This window comes from Cannabis sativa, chromosome 2, assembly GCF_029168945.1.
Source record: "Cannabis sativa cultivar Pink pepper isolate KNU-18-1 chromosome 2, ASM2916894v1, whole genome shotgun sequence".
NCBI classification, from domain to species: domain Eukaryota; kingdom Viridiplantae; phylum Streptophyta; class Magnoliopsida; order Rosales; family Cannabaceae; genus Cannabis; species Cannabis sativa.
The window spans coordinates 51622800-51642387 of record NC_083602.1 but is presented as its reverse complement, the minus strand read 5'-3'; the positions used below and the strand labels follow the sequence as shown (position 1 = coordinate 51642387).

Sequence of the window (19588 nt, the reverse complement as noted above, 5' to 3'; positions counted from 1 at the left end):
TTGTTAGAACACGTCAAATTAATATTTGCATCAACTCCACCAACACCTACAAACCAACCAAATTGATTTTCAAGTCACTAACAATTATTTTGGATAATTTGAAAAAAAAAAAAAAAAATACTTTATTTCCTCTATTCTAGTATGTACTGATTTTTCCTTTTTTCCCACTAAATACTATTGAAAGAACCCATTCTGATGGGGTGGGGTTTAAGAATTTATTCTAGATGAGAGTACTTGAAATTAACTTCCATTTCAGTATAAGAAATTTATATTGGGGTGGCTACCATTAACTTTGCTTAAAGTTCATTATGTATTGCATACCAACTTTGCTTTCAATTTCCATAAATGTTACCTATTAAATTATATGATTAAGAAAGAGAATTCCATACAAGTAACTTATTTTCTTCTATATGCAATAATTGCTCATTTATATATTTACTTCCTTTATGTGTATCTGTTTTTTTTAACTTTCCTTGAAGAAAAGGCAATTTCAATAAATTCTTGTTTGTCATTGAATTTAATTTTTATCAATTTCGACACTTAATATTTGTAATAGCACTATGATTATTTTGTTTATTTATTTTTATGTTGTTAGGCTTAACAACTTTATATTTTTGGTATAGTAATTTATTATATTGAGTATTATTATTAGATACTAGTAGTGGTTTGGACTATCACTAAGTGATATTTTACTAATAAATAATTTACTTGAAGTCACAACAAAACTTGTGATTAAAAGTAAAAATGTTGTGACTAATATTATAAATTATTATTCCTACGCTGTGACTAAAAAGTCTGTGACTAAAAGTATTAGTCACAAAAATCAAATTTTGTTGTGACTAAATGTATTTTTAGTCACAATATTTGTTGTGACTAAAACTAAATTAGTGACAACTTGTGTCTAAATACTATGTTTAGTTACAAGTAACTTTTTTGTTGTAACTAAAAATCACATTTAATCATAAATTTTTTTTATTGTGAATAAAAGGTTGTTACTAAAAGTGGTCTTTTTTTTTGTAGTGTTTTGTGAATAGTTAATATTTAATAATAATTATTAAATTAAAATATATGAGATTTTTTTTTTATAAAAATATATATAACACCTAATACTTAATTATATAATTAATCAACAGTAATATAAAGCTATTATATATTGGTGTTGTTTGATATTTCTCTATTCTATTCGCATTTGGTTGCTTTCTAATTTTACCTATATCCCAAGGTAGAATTTAGGAGCTCCTTCGTAAGAAAAAAAACTAAAATTAAGCTAAGACTAGTACTTATATCTATTTTTCTTGTTTTTGCAATTGCCTAATACAAAAAACTTTCAGATCTTATTAGTATTGGGGTTAAAGAGTTTATGATTAGAAAATTGTAATTTTAAAAAGATCAAATTCGAAATAAAAATTTTAATTTAATTTTGTTTTTCAAAGTGTGATTAATTGTAATGTTAGTTATTTTTTTTTTTTTTTAGGAAATTATAAATTTTATGGGATTTTCCATTATTTATGCCAAACATGCCTTTTTAAATAAATATATATTATGAGAAAATTTCAATAAAAAGTTAAAAGTTATGGGAATCTCATACTTTGGGTAACTAGAGAGATAATCACTTAATATATATTGTTTTTCTTATATTTTTAACTCTCTTTTTTTTTTTATATAATATTTCCATAAAATAAATTTTTTTTGATAAATCATATTTTTGTAAACTTATACCTTAAAATTTAAACCGATAAAAATATGGAAAAAAAAAGTTCTTAAAAAATTGAATTTGTTATTTATTAAAATGAAAAAGTGTAAAATATTTGGAGAACTTTTGAAAATAATGATTAAAAGCTAGAAAACATAAAATTGCATATTGTTTTTCAACTAAAAATATAAATTTGTATTTAGATTTGGCTGGTTTTCAGTTTTTAGAATTGTGTTTTCAAAAATAAGAATAGAAAACATTTTTGGTCATTTTAAAAATTTAATGGTGTTTGACTCAGATTTTGTAAAACTATTTTTAGATTTTTTTTTATATATATATATTTTACACCATACTATTCCATAACACGAACCCATCCCACCTCGTACCGAACTCTAGATCCGGACCCGAAACTCGAACCCAGACCCGACCCTAGACTTAGACCCAAACCCGAACCCTAGACTTAGGATCAGACCCAGACCCAAACCCGAATTAGGATCAGACCCAAACCCGAACCCTAGACTTAGACTTGGACTCAGACTTAAATCCTGAGATTTGGGATCGGGGTCGGGTATGAGTCCAGGGTTCGGGGTCTGGGTCCAAATCCTGTGTCCATGTCTAAGTTCGGATCGGGGTCCATGTTCAAGTTTGGGAGCATAGTTGGGGTATGAGTTTGGGTCTCAAAGTTCAGATCTGAATTTAGGTCTGTAATCTAGGAGGAGTGAGATCTTTCTAAATTCATTGTGTGTAAAGTGTAATGTCACATTAGGCATTATTATTATTTATTACTCTTTATTTTCAATACATTAATCTTACATTACAATATTAGTATGTGTTGTACTAAAAAATCTTACATTACTATAATAATTTATAGGTCAAAAAGTATTATTTAATTATATTTTACAATGTACAAATGCAAGGGTATTTATTAAAATATGATAGCATAATAAATACATATATATATGAAAATTATTGAGTTTTTTTTTTATTATTTAATATATATAGGTTATTTTAATATTTTATTCACACGTTTAAATTGTAACTTTATTCTTTATTCTTTCTATAAGAACATATTTTCTCCGTTGAAATTTAAATAACATATATTTTTTAATATATATATAATACATAGAATAAAACATAATTTAAATAATTCGAGAGTTGAAAATATACGAATCAACACCTCGAAATTAACATGGGCACCTAGAGTTTCAGCCAACGCTCGAGTTCATAATCCCAACTAGCTAAAGTTTTAATTTCTGAGACCATTATAGTACAAAATGAGTCAAATTTTGTATTAGGACATATATTAGACATACCACAAATATATCTAAAGCATCAAAATTAGATTTAGAGAACTTTTATTTTTGAGCATCCGAAGCACTTATTATTAAAAAATAAATAATACTTCCTATATGTGGAAAAGCACTCTCTAAAATACATAATTTGATGGAGCGTGTATTTAATATTTTAGTGCTTTAACAAGTTTTCTATATTTTTTTTTTGGTTAAGAATCTAAATTATTTAAGATGTCGAAATTAAGGTTGTACATCGGTCAGTTTGGGCAGTTTGTTCTATATATTTTCTAACCTAATCTAAAGTTCGGATTGCTAAAATTTAAGTGCAACCCGCCCATTGTAAACCGACTAACGGTTTGGGCGGTTTGGTCGGGTTAACCCGCCCAAACCGGCCAAACTTCTTTTTTGTTTTTTTTTTTTAGTTTCAAAGTCAATAAAAATTAAAAAGATAAATTAAAAATATCAAATTCCACCAAAACACAACACAATATATATGACTTTGAAACTAACAATTAAGTATATAATTTTATATTATTATATATTTAATCATTTATGTTGTATATAAAAAAAAACTAAAAAGTAAAAAAAAAAAAAGCCAAAGTCGGATTGGTCGGGTTATTCGGTTTAATTGGGCGGGTTGGACCTATTTTCAACCACCCGCCCAATTAACAGATTGGGCGGGTTGTAAGTTTTTCAGGTTATTTCGGTTTGTAATTTTTATCGGTTTTTTCGATTTGGTTTTGCTGTTTACAAATTTTTTTGTACAACTCTAGTCGAAATTATGATGTAAACTAATTGAACCTAATTTATTCAACTTTTCTTTTAAAAAAAATTAAATAAGGTTTCACATATATAACTATATTATTTAAAAAAAAATACAAAGTATAAATAAAAATAAACACTATCAAATTAGTCTTCAAGTCCAATAATTAATAATGGCTACCTTTATAAGTAAATTCGTAGTGTTCAATTTATATTTTTTTTGTGCTTTTAAAAATATGGGTCATGTCGTATAGCGCTTTAACGAAAACGGGTCGTGTTGTGCCAACACTTTCAAAGGGTAGGCCCGGAATGACCCGTTATTTTCGTGCCGTGACAAACCGTTTTTCTTAAACAGGCCAACCCATTTTCATATCTGAGCTCAAATTCACGATTTATTTTTTCCAATTTTTTTTACAATTAATGAGTTATAATTACTAAACTATATGTATATTTTATAGTTTCAATTAATATTTATTTAATTTTTCAACAATATTTTACATGCACTCAAATAAAAAAATAATTAAATTATTAGAATTTAAATATTTACTTATAAATACTCGAATTTCTAAATCACACAAATCCCTTGGTTATTAAAATTTAATTTAGTTTGACAATTTTATTTCCATCAAGTTTAAACCTCATACCAAACGCCTCCTAAAATATTCTAAAGAGTGTCTTAAAAGTGTGAGTTATATACAAGACTTGTAAATGTATCTAGTATTAAATTAAGAGTTCGTTTGGAATGTTGTATTAAGTCGTATTCGATTGGATTATATTATATTAAAGTGGATTATATATTATATAATACTATGTTAAATTTTAATTTATACTAAAATATTATATATTTATGCATCCATATAAGTCAATAACATATATAGTTTTACATAAAAATATTGTATAAAATACAATTCAATATAATACTATACAATACAATACAGTGTGATACGACGTACCAAACGAACCCTAAGAGTATAATTGTTTGATGTATTGTAGTCTTTTAAAAATATGTTCAAGTCTTGATATAATTACTCTTGTAATAATAAAAATAATTATTTTTCACATTTTGTGATATTCAGAGTGAGTGTGACCATACAAAGATTTTATAATAAATGTTATACATGAAATTCGTCTGGAGGACAAGTATTAAGATAAATGGAATGTGAATCGGTGTCATATCTTTTTTTGGAATAACTCTTTAATTGTGTAAGTACTAGAGTATATATTTGTAACCCGCTGACTGTAAAGTCTTAGGCAAGGAATCAATGTATGAACTGGTACTTAGAGTATTAACGAGAAACCATATGTCGCTAAGAGATAATAGCGAGGCACCAGAGAAGAATAACACATACCTCAACTTGCAATAAGCAGACTAAGTATAAAAGTCAAACCGGCTTGGAACACAAGAATGCGAGACGACCATCTCGCTATGAGGAAACTTCCTATAGTTTCATCCAACTAATGGAAGCGAGACTCACAATCCTGACAAGTCAGCAGATTTTCTTATATCCGCGATCGACGCAAGACACATCTTGTCGATCTCGGAAAGAAGAGTGGTTCCAACTCGCTATTGGGATCACTACAATCAAGTTTCTGTCGAGACATCTCCAGAATCAATAATTAAAGACGTGTTTAATACACGATATTTCTGATCTAGTAAAAGCAGGAAAATCACAACTGTATTGTATGACTTTCAAAATCATGCACCGCGTTTACATTTTGTAATATGTAATCAGATCCCACGATTTAAGGGATAATAACTGTAATTACATTTTGGTCAACCTTGTAATTTACTACCACTATGCAATTATAAATAGTGGCAGGCAATCTCAAAAAAGGGATGGAAAAAACTCTTACACAAGAGGTCCTAAAAAAATATACTCAGAAATCTGAATAAGATTGACTCGTGAACTCTATGCAGAATTTTAACTACAAAATCACGTATAAATTCGGTGTTCATATTTTTATTTTTCTATATAGTTTTTATTATTTCTATATTGAATCATGATCGTGAGGCTCAAATTTAGTTAACAAAAATCTGCATTAATAATAAAAACAAAACAAAACCGTTGAGATCAGGGTGATCACTATCGAAGATTGAACAAATAAAGTTGATTAACCCAACGTATCAACCTTTTTTAGTTAAAGCCAAAAACTAATTAACATTATATTGTCATGTCTAGTAAAGTACTCTAGCTAGCTTGCAAAATCTTTGTTTCAATGCAATTATAATAAAGATCGATTAAAGATTACAAATAACTTTTTATTTTTTTCTTCTTTTTCCTTTTGACAAATTAAAAATCATTTCAATGGGACATATAAACAAACACTACCTAACCAAAGATTTCAGATAAATATATTAATTGCTGTATTATCAATAATAATGCTTCAAAAATAAATAATTAATAAACATATAATTAAGCGCATGCATGCATGCATATAATTTGATGTTGACGTTTATGGTTAGTTACACTAATTATTATGATTGATTTTGATTATATATAAATATTAAAGCTAGAAATTAAAGAATTAATTTACTAATTAAAAAAAGTACTATTATTACTATTATTATGGGTTCAACTCATTAGGAAAAACCACAATGCTCGTGTGGCTATTTTTTCTTTTCTTTTTTTTTGACTGTATAATGATTATATATATATGTTCGACACATAATTTAAATTTTTCTTGGCCATAGATAGTACACATAATATATATATAGGTTAATTAATCACACAATATATACAATAGGTTAACTATATAGTCTATAAAAGAAGTTTCTATATAATATATAATATAATTGGTATGTAGGACAGCATAATATAGATAGGATTATTACTTAAATGTTGGGAAAAAATACCTTTCAAATCGTATTCGTTAGGGTTTCTTTATCAAATATTTAACAAGACTACTACAATTCTCTAATTAATTGATGATTAGAACATGTGAAAAATATTTGGATTATTATGGCCAATTAATAATTTAATTAATGTTGCAGCTTATGCTCTACAATGCTTACTTTACTTTTTTTTTTTTTTTATTTTTTTAATTTCTAAATCGACTATTTTTGCTTTTAAATATCTATATTAATCCATCCATCTCATACCATAAGTCATAATATTAATGAAAGATAATAGAATAAGAAAAATGACAATGAGATCAAACAAATAATAATAATAATCTATATATAAAAAAATTGTCAGCTGTGTCCTCTATAATGGAAAAATGGGAATGGAATTTTATAATTACTAAAAAAAAATGAATCCATTTTGGAGGTGTTTGATACATCAAAATCATACAACTTTAATATATAAATATATATTATATATATTACTAATTAGGCAATATAGACAACAATTAACAAATAAATCATTTGGACTTATTGTAATTGGGCCCGTTAATGGGCCCTACTCCATGTCCACTCACAATCCCGAGTTCGCCGCATGGGATTTAGGCTCTAATAATAACTAACTATAGGAATCCCTTTCGATAATAATAATAATAATAATAATAATAATAATAATAATAATTTTTAAAAAAAGTTATAGGAATCAAAACTTCATAATCCTATTTTACAAAAAAAAAAAAAAAACTTCATAATCCTATAAGGAATCAGTTTATTTACCAAAGAAAAATCAAACCATAAAAAGTCCAAACAGCATAATAAATTCACAAAATAATGATGAAACATTAATATTAATAATTGTAAAATAAAACAATATTTTTCTTAGGACTACGTAGTCTATTCTCAAAATAAAATCTACCTAGCTTCACATTCTAAATTGTCAACAAAATTAAAATATTTGGCGAAAAAATGAATTTACAATTCCCATATTTTTATTATATAAAAAATGTGTATTATATCGACCTAGAAATAATAATAAATAAATAAAACCTGATTTTAATAATTTTTATTTTACATAACATTTGCATCTTTAATTGTATTAAGTTTTGTAATTTTTTTTTCCAATTCATATTTTTATAAAATATAGGGTAAATACTATTTTGGACCTTGTGCTTTGCAAAAGTTACCGATTGGACCCTCTGTTTTGTTAAATGACAAAATAGACCCTGTATTTTCTAAAATGGTAAAAATAGGACCCTGAACTGATTTTTTGTCAAAATAAAATTTAATAATAATCCGATCTAAAAGTGTTATGACAAAACTGTTTATATTTTTTGTATATGTTCATATTTTTAAGTTGGTTATATTAAAAAAAAAAATTGTCAAAAATTAAGCTCAGCGTCCTATTTGTACCATTTTAGAAATTACAAGGTTCATTTTGTCATTTAATAAAACAGATGGTCCAATTGGTAACTTTTGTAAAACACAGGGTCCAAAATGGTATTTACCCTAAAATATACCTATTAAATAAAAATAAATTATATTTTAAATATTGTGACAAAAATATTAAAATAAAAATTTATATGTAACATTCTTATAAAAAAAATAAATATATATACATGGTTTAGAAAAAAATATGAAAACATAATCAAAGTAAGTATTGAATTAACATAAAATAATGTGAGGAAATTCCAAAAGAAAAAAAAATATTAAGATTAATTTTTAAAAATTATTTAAGTTTATTTTTTTCAGTAATAGAATGTATTTATCATATTTTGAGGTACAAATAGAAATCTCTTAAACAAAATTGATTCATTTATATTTAAATGGGTAAATACCATTTTGGACTCTGGGTTTTGCAAAAGTTACAGATTGGACCCTGTGTTTTGTTAAATGACAAAATAAACCTTGTATTTTCTAAAATAGTAAAAATAGGACCCTGAGCTTAATTTTTGACAACTTTTTTTTTAATACAACCAACTTGAAGACAATACTTAATAAATGTAAAAAAAATTTATATTTTTGTCATATGCATATTTTTACTCGGATTATAATTAAAAAAAAAAATTTCAAATCCTATTTGTACTATTTTAGAAAATACGGGGTCCATTTTGTCATTTAACAAAATACCATTGGTAACTTTCCAAACATTCCAAAATGGTATTTAAAAACCTATTTAAATGGTACACAACGCAAAAATAAATTTCAAGCATTTATTCCATGTACTAAAAAATAAATGAACATATAATTACATCATATCAATTCCAAACAACTAGTATAAATATTTCACTTTCTTTCCAAAAATAATAATAACTAAAATACTTCATTCAATGGTATAATTTCTTATCCTACAAATATAAAAGAATGAAAATATTTGAAATTTCTTTTTATTTTCATCTATCAAATATTCTTCTAAAAATTCTTAGCATGATATTGGCTAGCTAAGATTACATACTAATTAATAGTCATATGTGTATATTATATATGTACAAAAGCATTATGAAGATAATAAAGAGATAAAAGAGGAACTTAATGAGAATTTTTTAGTACTTTATTTTAATGGAATGATCTCTTATTTATACAAATATGTGAGCCATATACTAAAAAATTAAGGAGAAAAATAATAATTACAATTAATATTAACTAATAGAAAATATTTGAGTGATTTAGGACCAGTTTGGCATAGCTGTGTTTTGGAAAAAAATAATTCCAGCTGTGCTGTAAGAAAAAGCAGCTGTAGCAGAACTGTGGAAAAAAACTGAGTCGAGTGTTTAGTAAATTATAAATTTCAAAGTACTGTGAGTTGTTAAGATCTATTATAATGATAATGATAATGTAATAATCTAATTTATTATAATTACAAATATCTAAAAACTTATTTTATATAATATTTTTTTTATATATATTTTTAATTTTTTTCAAATATAAATTTATATGCAATTTGATAAAAATAATTAATAATATTTTTATATTATGTTTTTTCAAATGTAAAAAAAAAACTCAAGTATATAAGAAAAGTTTTAGGTTAATGTTGTTTGTTGATATTAGAATAAAATGTAAAAAATAAGAGATTTAATAATAATTTATTTTAAGTATTTTTATTTTTTAAAAAATAATAAATAAGTAAATATGGTTTTAGTATAAAAAAAATTATTATAGTATTTTAATTAAAACAGTTTTTTCTAAAAGTTGAGTTGAAGCAGCTTTAGCTTTTAACTGTAGCTTTTTTAAAAAAATTTCAAAAAATTATTTTTCGATTTCTTACCAAACACATTTTTATCACAAATTTTTTAAAAAATAACTTTTAACTTTTCTAAAAGTTGTGCTAAACATACATCTATATAAATAATATTTTATAACAGTATATATAATATACATATTTACTGGAATCCATCTAACCTAGAAATAAAATTATTCTCCAAATGTGGATGTCAAATATTGTTTATATTTTTAGGTTACTTTAAGCTAATACATAAATATATATGGAATTACCCATTAATGGGTAATAAACAAATTTAACTATAAATATTAATTTTAAAAATACTAAACCATTAGATTTTGGTCCGATAGCAAATAATAAAAGAAAAATTTAAATTTCTATGCTTAATTTAGCTACTTAATTAAAGAAAATATAAAAAAAAAAATATCTCTTTTTACACTATTTCAAAAATATGTTTATATGAAAAAATATTTAAGTCAATTTTTTTTTTATGAAACTTAATATGCTAAATAAAATATTCATAAACACCAGGTTTTGCTCATTCTGATGATGTTATTTTGGCGGAGACTATTTTAGATAAACTTTTAGCTGCTGTAGAACAATATTGGCAGCAGAGGTCACGTGTTGATTTGATGCAATAAAATTTTTCCATGCTAAAGCTTCGACAAGAAACTCAAATAATAAAATCAAGTTTTTGAAAGATTTAAATGGCAATACTATCACTTCTCGTGAAAGAATTGCAAAAATTATCTCCTCATATTTTGACACCTTATTCACGCTTCTGAGGAAGATTATTGGGCCCTATCACATGTTCTCTCCACAATTCCTACTACCATTACTGATTCCCATAATGATTTTCTACTTAAAGAATTTACTGCAGCAGAAGTTCTTATTGCTTTGAAAATCATGGGTCCTGATATTGATGGTATGTCAGTGATATTTTATCAACATAATTGGAATATTGTTAGAAATTTAGTTACAAAAGGTGTCCTCCATGTGCTTAATGATGGTGGTAATCCTGTTGTTATTGACAAGACTTTGATCACATTGATTCCCAAAGTCAAAAAGCCTCAAACTATGAAAGATTTCCGTCCTATAAGCCTTTGTAATGTTGTCTACAAGACTTTGATCACATAGAAACTCCTATTGCAACTAGCGCCGCAACTTAAATTGCAACAAAAAATCGTATAAAGATTCCTATTGCAACTAGCGCGCTGCAACCACTTTAGAAACCCAAACCGTAAATTTGAAAAAAAAAAAGTTAAAAACATAGTATATGGGGTAATTCCCAAAAAAAAAATAATATAACTAAGCATACGTGCATTGTACGTAATATTAACCTAGTATATATATATATAAATCTATTTAAAAACTAAATAGGTTATTGCTATAGACACTAGAGGTACTTAGTACACTTATTGGTGACGTCTTGTGATTGATTAACGATATTTCCTAAAAATTATTAAATTAAATTACATGAAACACAACACAATATTTAATTATACTAATAACGATATAACACATATAAAAGTACTAAGCACTACGAGTCTCTTTTGGGATTTTTTTCTTAGCAAAAGAAACTAAAAAAAAACACATGAAGGACATAAATGGGTTTGGAAAGGGTCACTCTCTCTTTATTGTATGGTTTTCATTGTTCAAGTAGATATTAAATTTCATTCAATATAAGAAAAGCTGGGTTTGACTTGATCCTGACTGTTTATTATTATGAGTATATACATAGTTGTTTTTTTACGAGTATATATTTGAGTGTTGTAATTTATTTATAATTTTATTAGGTGGTGTGGTGTTACTATAGTCTCTATTAATACTTGGTTTGTAGTATTCTTCACTGTAAAAGGTCAAACACAAAACTTATTCCTTCTTCCACGAGTGTTTGTATTGTAGTGGATTATATCAGTAAATAGTTCTGCTGATTATTAATTTGGATTATTTTACAAATATACAAAGATAATAAAAAAATTATAAAAATATGATTTTAAGGAATTTTAAATATTTTTACGATTTTATTTATAGAAAATACAATTTTTTTTTTTATGTTGTATTCTTATTAATTTGTTGTTGATTTTTTGTTATATATATGTTATTTTTATATAATTTTCATGCTATTTTTATGAAAAACTGTAAAATTATAAAAAAATTCTTTAAACATAAAAATATATATATTTTTTAAAAAATAGCACCTTCTCTAATTATTCCTTATTAATATGCTAAACCAATTAATTTTAAACAGTATTTAATTAATCCTTCCCTATTTTAGAAAGTTTGCCGCATGTTTTGTTTCCCTTTATATTTCCACACCACATTTATCTTTCTTTTAATATTTATGTGAGTGACTTATAGTATAAATAATTAAATTTAATTTTCGATTACAAATAATAATACTTAAGTTATATTTTTAAAATTTTTGTGAGTATATAATTATTAAGTGTCAAGTTATTCTCACCTATTATATTCTAATAGGTATATTTTAATTAACTTTTAAATAAAAAATAAAAAATTTAACAACTTGGATCAATCAAAGATTGTCATGGTTAAGTAATTACAAATGTTTCAAAAATATAACTTAAGTATTATTACCATGAAAAATTAAATTTAAATATTTATTTACAATCATAAATTAAACTCAAGTATTTCAACCACAAATTACTCTATTTACATTTATTTATTTTTACTAAAGAGAATATAGAGTAATGTTATATAATATCCCAATGAGTTATCAAGATTTTTTTTTATTTGAAAAATTTACATAAATCACCAATTTTTTTTAAAAAAATACAAAAATACGCCAACACAGATTTTTTATTTTTATTTTTACGCTTTATTTTTTTATTTATAAAAATATCTCTCCAGTAAAAATAATAAATTATTTTTTATTATTTTATTTATAATTGTTTATAGTTTTCATGGAGTTGTTTTATAGTTTATAGATAATTGATTTATAGTCGTCTTGATGTCTTGTTGTTTTTTATTTTTTATATTTTTGGTTGAAAAAAGTGTATTTTTATAATTTAAAAATTTTATAAGTGTAATAAATAAAAATTTTAAGTCGTAAAATTATAAATAAAACATGAAAAATAGTATTTTTAAAAATAAAAAAAATAAAAATAAAAATTAACGACTTGAACCAATAAGGGACTTCCGCGGCGAGGTACCTACGGATGTTCTAGAATTATAACTTAAGTATTATTACCGAAAAAAAACTAAACTTATGTATTTGCAACTAAAGATTAAACTTAAGTATTTAGGCCACAAATTACTCTATTTATATTTATTTATTTTTACTAAAAATAATATAAAGTAATGTTATGTAATACCCCAATGTGGTATTAAGATTTTTTTATTTAAAAAATTTACATAGACTAAAAATTCATAAAAATTATAAAAATACATTAATGCGGATTTTTTTTACGTTTTGAACTTTTTTATTTATAAAAATATTTTTTTTAGTAAAAATAATAAATTATTTTTTTTATTTATAGTTGTATTATAGTTATTATGAGATTGTTTTATAGTTTATTTATAGTTATTATGATATTAATTTCTCGTTATTTTTTACTTTTTATTTATTTTTTATGAAAAAGTATATTTTTTTGTAATTTTAAAACTTTACAAATATATATTAGTAAATAAAAATTTTAGGTTGTAAAATTATAAATAATACATAAAAAATAATTTTTTTTAATTTTTATTTGCACAACATATTTAATTTACACTATTTCTTTTATCATTATCTATTAAAATAGAATATATTTTACATATTAAAAAACATATATATGATTTTTCTAAAGTAAAATTACAACTTAATATACATTATTATAAATATGAGATAAAATAAATAATATAGTAAAACAAATATTAAAAATGATATAAATTCACACTTAAACACAAAGACACTATGATGGTGGTGGGTAGTAGTTTTTGTGGTGGGAGTTGTTTTCAATTTTTACTTCTTCTGACTTGGTCATTTAATCATCTTTCAACCCAGATGTCTTACTAAGAATTAGAATGATACAGCTTTATAAATAATAATAATAATAATAAAAAATATTAAAGTAAGAAAATAAGAGAAAAACATGGGGAACTATAATTATGTTTTTATTAAAAAAAACAAAATGACCCATAAATGTAACACTTTATGTTGTATAATCATTACAGCACACATACATACAAATACAGCAGTCAAACACAACACACAAATATATAATTTATACCAATTTTCAATTTTTAATAATTAAACAAAAAATAAAACTTTAAATAAATAGAAGAGATTAAATTACTTACTGATAATGAGTCATCTTCATAACAGATCAAGAAAATCCCAAGAACACCTTACAGAATTCCTTCCATGCTTCTCTTTCACTGTTATTCTTATTATGTATGCATAGTAATATGTATTGGATGGCATATAAACTTCTTATCACCTACCACTGATAACTCCACCCCTTCTTTCTTATGATCCCCACCACCACTTAGAATTATCTGATTTTTTTTTTTTTTCTTTTTTTTTCTATGTCCTTGTACCATTTGCAAGAGGCAAAAGAGGACCCCTACAGTCATTTTTGGATTTGGGTTTTTGAGAAGGCTCAAAGCTGGTGCCAGAAAGCTCCTTCTCAGCTTAGATTCAGTCTCACAGTTGCCCCCCCCAGAAAAATATTTTTTTTTTCCTAAAAGGTTATCCAAATTATATACTTGGGTATATAATTGAATTTTATCTGAACTGGGATTATTTGGTTTCTTGGTTGAGTTTTTGTTTGGTTTGAGATCTGGGTTTTTTTTGTTTGTTAGAAGGACAAGAAATGTTGAAGGTGTTTCAAAGATCTGGGCTTTGAAAAGTCTGCCCTTGTGAAATTTTATCCCAGAGAGGTGAGCAAAATCATGGCTTGCTTTTCTAGTAACCAACATTTTAATGTTCTAAGTTCTAAGTTCTAATGCATAATGGTATTTTGACTTCATATTGTTGTGCCTTTAGTCATATGTTTACTATTGTTGTTTTCAGTTCTGTATCTGAAAATGGTGAAGAGCTTTATGTCAGTATCCTTTCAGTACATAAAATTTAGAGCTTAATATGAGATTCTTGATTAAACTTTACAGGCACCCAGAAATCTGAAAGAAAAGAAAAATGGGTTCTGACCTCAATGCTGAATTATCCAAGAAAACTGCTATCTTTGGTCTTAAGGTTTGGGAAGTAATTGGTATTGCTGTTGCACTATTTATTGTAATTATTCTCTCTGTGTTGTCTCTATGCCTCACTTCCCGGAAAAGGTCCCAAAGAGCTAGGGACAGGAATCCTCATAGCCAAATCCCAACTGTTTCAAAAGAAATTAAAGAAGTTCGAGTTGAGCAAGTTGCTGCAAGTGAGTTTGTTCCACGAGATGGAATACTTCTCACCATTCATGACAAGTCAAGTGAAAGAGAATCAGATAAGGTTCTGCTTCATGTAGGAGGAATGGGGAAGTCAAAGAATGGAGAGATTAGCAGTCAATCTGGCTCATTTAATCGTTTTGATAAAGATTGTGGAGGTTCACAATCAGGAGAAGAAGGTGGTTCTGGTAACTTTACTGGCTATAATAAGCCATCTTCTTCATATCCCATAACTGCACCATCTCCATTGAGTGGCTTGCCTGAATTTTCCCACTTGGGTTGGGGCCATTGGTTTACATTAAGAGATCTAGAGCTTGCTACTAACCGTTTTTCAAAGGAAAATATCCTTGGTGAAGGTGGATATGGAGTTGTTTACCGGGGTTATCTGATCAATGGAACTCCAGTAGCAGTTAAAAAGATCCTAAATAATGTGTGAGTTTGATGGCTTTTAGTTTTTTGTGTTTGATTTCATATTTATTGCTACATTGTCTAGTGGCTTAAACTCCTTGTTACCATTGCAGGGGCCAAGCTGAGAAAGAATTCAGAGTTGAAGTTGAAGCTATTGGTCATGTGCGCCATAAGAATCTGGTTCGTCTTCTTGGATACTGCGTTGAAGGCATTCATAGGTACCGCTCGCATTTTGATGTTCATATCTTGATTTTCTATTAGTAGAAGAAGAACAACATCTTTAGCTTAAGTTCAAGTTGTTGTTGCTCAATGATTCAGAATATCTTAGTTGACAGTTTCTAGTTTCATTTTTGTTTAAAATAATTCAGGATGCTTGTTTATGAGTATGTCAACAATGGAAATTTAGAGCAGTGGCTTCATGGTGCCATGCGTCAGCATGGATATCTCACTTGGGAAGCCCGCATAAAGGTCCTTCTTGGCACAGCCAAAGCGTAAGTCAACATTATCTGTCATTCTCTTTTAAGTATTTACAAAAGATTTAAGGGAAAAAGAGTTTTGATTTAATTTGACTACTTGTTGCAGTCTTGCATACTTGCACGAAGCTATTGAGCCGAAGGTTGTTCACCGAGACATCAAATCGAGCAATATTCTGATTGATGACGACTTCAATGCAAAGGTATCTGACTTTGGCCTAGCCAAACTGTTAGGAGCTGGGAAAAGTCATGTAACAACTCGTGTTATGGGGACTTTCGGGTTAGTATATTTTTCTTCCTAGAGCGGTATATGCTGAATTCCCTTTTCATGTTTGTTCATAAGTTTTAAAATTAGTGACAGTGAATTAACTGTTTGACATGTAAACCATTTTATTTCTAGATATGTTGCTCCAGAGTATGCGAATACTGGCCTTTTGAATGAAAAAAGTGATGTTTATAGCTTTGGAGTTGTCCTTTTGGAAGCAATTACAGGACGAGATCCTGTCGATTATGGACGCCCTACCAATGAGGTATGTTGCTATTGAAAACATTTGTTAGAATCCTCAAAGGGTCATGACTGCAAAAATGAATTTTAAAGCTCAATTTGTCACGAATTACATAATGTATCACATAGAATTATCAGTAGACATTTATGGCTGTAATTCATGTTAATTCACCACTTTTACTTGATCTTTTTGACCAAGTGAAATCTGACTCAACCTAAGGAGTGATCCAAAAGGTCATTATGATGTTAGAATCTGATCCTGTTCTATTGGAATAGTGACATGAACTGAAACCATTGCTCACAGGTAAATCTTGTAGATTGGCTGAAATTGATGGTAGGGAGCCGGCGCTCAGAAGAAGTGGTAGACCCAAACATTGAGGTAAGACCATCAACAAGAGCCCTAAAGCGAGCACTTTTGACTGCGTTAAGGTGTGTTGATCCAGATTCTGAGAAAAGACCGAAGATGGGCCAAGTTGTTCGAATGCTCGAGTCTGAGGAATATCCTATATCAAGAGAGGTATGGCACATTTTCTGTTGTATTCAACTTCATAAATCCCATATCTGAATCTTATAACTTTTGACCAAAAGCTTTTTGTAACAAATCTAGCTTGTTTCATTTCAGGATCGAAGGCACCGTAGAGCCCAAGCGGGCAGCATGGAGATTGATTCGCAAAAGGAATTTTCAGATACCGATAGGAGTGAAAATCCAGGTTCAAGATCAGGTAGCAGAAGCTACCAAAGGTCATGAGTTCCATTACCAACTACAAGTCATATGATGAGTATCTATTATCTGATGGGCAACACTTAATTTAAAATTCTTGAAATTCTTTCAACTCTTTTAATTTCTTGGGCTTGTATTGTATATCAATCTTGAGCCAATATATTTGCCATTTTGGCATTGAGGGGCATGGTTAGGGGACTGGTTGGTTGATCTTTTTGGCTCTTTTTTTTTGGTTTTGCATCTTAATTGTAGATGGAGAGAGAGAGAGTATTGTTTGTGTATTGAAGTGGTGGTTTGTGAAAATCCCCATAACATTTGAGCTATGTGTACAGAATTGGTAGCTGGTTAAACCCTCTTATCTTATAAAATTTTCTCTTATTTTTTTTTTGTTTGGCAAGAAAGAAAATAAATAATAATAATAATAATAATAATAATAATAATTGCAATCGACCAACAAAGAAATCAATTTCAATTCCAGCTGCCATGAGAGATGAAAATAATAATAAGATAAAATAGAGACCACGTTGTGGGACATGTACCTTTTTGTTGTGATCCATGATCCATCACTTTTTTTTTTTTTTGAGTAAAACAGCTAAGCTATGCAATGTGATTACACCTAATTCCAACTTCTTTCTAGCTTTTAGGGAAAACGACAACATTATGGTTGTGACTCAAGATATGGGCTTGATTTTATAAAAATGCCCAATAGAATAGATCACATGATTTAAGCTATAAGCCTATGATGGCTTCATTAATACTCAATCAAATAACATGTATTTTGAATCTTGCATTTTGGTTTCCAAATTGTCTATTTTTAGGTAGATGAATTTTCAATCTATACTTGATGGTACTTATAGTACTCGATGGTGTTGGTAAATTATGTCATTTAATTTAAAGTATTTGTTGAATTTGATGATACTCAATAATACTCGATGGTGAACTTGATGGTTCTTGATAGTACTCGATGGTGAATAAAGTTTCACTTATTATAGCTGAAGTAAATGTTTATATATAAAACTATTACAACCAAAGATAATAACAAATAACAACTAATTGAACTGAATCTTAACTAACTTGCTAATGACAACTAGCAAACTTAACTGTCACTAACTTAACTAACAACTCTAACAGAGTACAATGAATGTTTTAAATCAAATAACATAACAACACCATCGATTATTATTGAGTATATATTTCGAAAATTCATTCCCAATCTCAAGAACATACTTATATCGAGTAACCATTGAACCTATCTTGTTTTTGCAAAAAGTTCCAAAAAAATGCAGAAAAAAAGCAAATATATATTGCCAAAAAAAAAAAATTCAACATAGCAAATAAATAAAAGGCACAAATCAGTTCAAAAAAACCTTTAAACATGTAAAAACTAACACCAATGCATAAATGTTAGAGAAAGGAACAAACTTATGAAAGCTTCCCTCTAAGTACAAAAAAATAATATAATTTCTGGTCTAAGACGGACTAGGCCTGTGTCTAGGACCCACTCAAATCCATGACCCAAAGTTTTTATGCAATATTATAAATATGTAGAGAAAAAAATGGTATTTCAGTTAAATTTTGTGAAATAGGCCCACTAATACCCAAACCCACACTTACCCAAAGTCATTTCCATATTTACATATAACACAATTTTTAGGCCTATTTTCTGCTTGGGCCGACCCCGGTGGTGGTGGTAAAGGTCAACTGCTGTTGATGGTGGTTCAATGTGAGTTTAGAATAGAAAGATGTGAAAGAAGAAGAAAGAACTAAAGATTGAAAAAATTAAGAGAATTTAAAATGAGAGGGGTATCTCAAAAAAAAGGAGAAAGATTAGCATAATTTTGTAATGGAGTCGGAGTTTAATGATTGGTTAATTTTGTTGTTTGTTCCCCATTTTGTTGTTTAAAACTCATAAACTTTGTCATATATACAATAATTCTATAAATATATATGTATTTTTTTTAATAAATAATTCTATATTAATAAAAGAACAGTCCATTGAGGATGAAAAAACAACATAAAATTATTTGACTTTTTCTTCATTATGTAAGATACTAAGACATATATCTACCAAAATAAGCTGAAGTACTTTAGTTCACTCTCACTCAACATTGTATGTAAGCATAAGACAAAGAAAATTTGATTTAACATGCTCATATTAAGATAAAATTAATAAGCTAAACTAAAGTTTGGTAAAATTGGTGAGGTGAGACACCCAAAGTTACCTCTCTTATTTTTAAAAAAACCCCATTCTGGCCTGGTCTCTCTTCCCCTCTCGCTCTTTACTTTCTTTCCT

At 27.0% G+C, this 19588-nt stretch overlaps 2 protein-coding genes across 3 annotated transcripts in view; both read left to right on the top strand.

Moving 5' to 3' along the window:
- LOC115719259 (S-adenosylmethionine synthase 1) overlaps nucleotides 1-19588 on the top strand; it is a 51776-nt gene that overhangs the window by 4816 nt on the left and 27372 nt on the right. The gene's annotated exons all lie outside the window — the stretch shown is intronic.
- Nucleotides 14092-17681, top strand: LOC115719061 (probable receptor-like protein kinase At5g18500). Its single transcript, XM_030647964.2, has 9 exons — nucleotides 14092-14498; nucleotides 14613-14690; nucleotides 14919-15620; nucleotides 15710-15814; nucleotides 15965-16087; nucleotides 16179-16349; nucleotides 16470-16599; nucleotides 16879-17091; nucleotides 17197-17681. Exons 3-9 carry the CDS (start codon nucleotides 14947-14949, stop codon nucleotides 17320-17322), a joined length of 1542 nt encoding a protein of 513 aa, XP_030503824.1. The 5' UTR covers nucleotides 14092-14498; nucleotides 14613-14690; nucleotides 14919-14946; the 3' UTR covers nucleotides 17323-17681.

Coding starts and splice junctions, on each gene's coding strand:
- LOC115719061 (XM_030647964.2), top strand. CDS start 14,947: ATGGGTTCTGACCTCAATGCTGAATTATCCAAGAAAACTGCTATCTTT. Junction 15,621..15,709: donor AAAAAGATCCTAAATAATGT/GTGAGTTTGATG, acceptor TTACCATTGCAG/GGGCCAAGCTGAGAAAGAAT. Junction 15,815..15,964: donor TGCGTTGAAGGCATTCATAG/GTACCGCTCGCA, acceptor AAAATAATTCAG/GATGCTTGTTTATGAGTATG.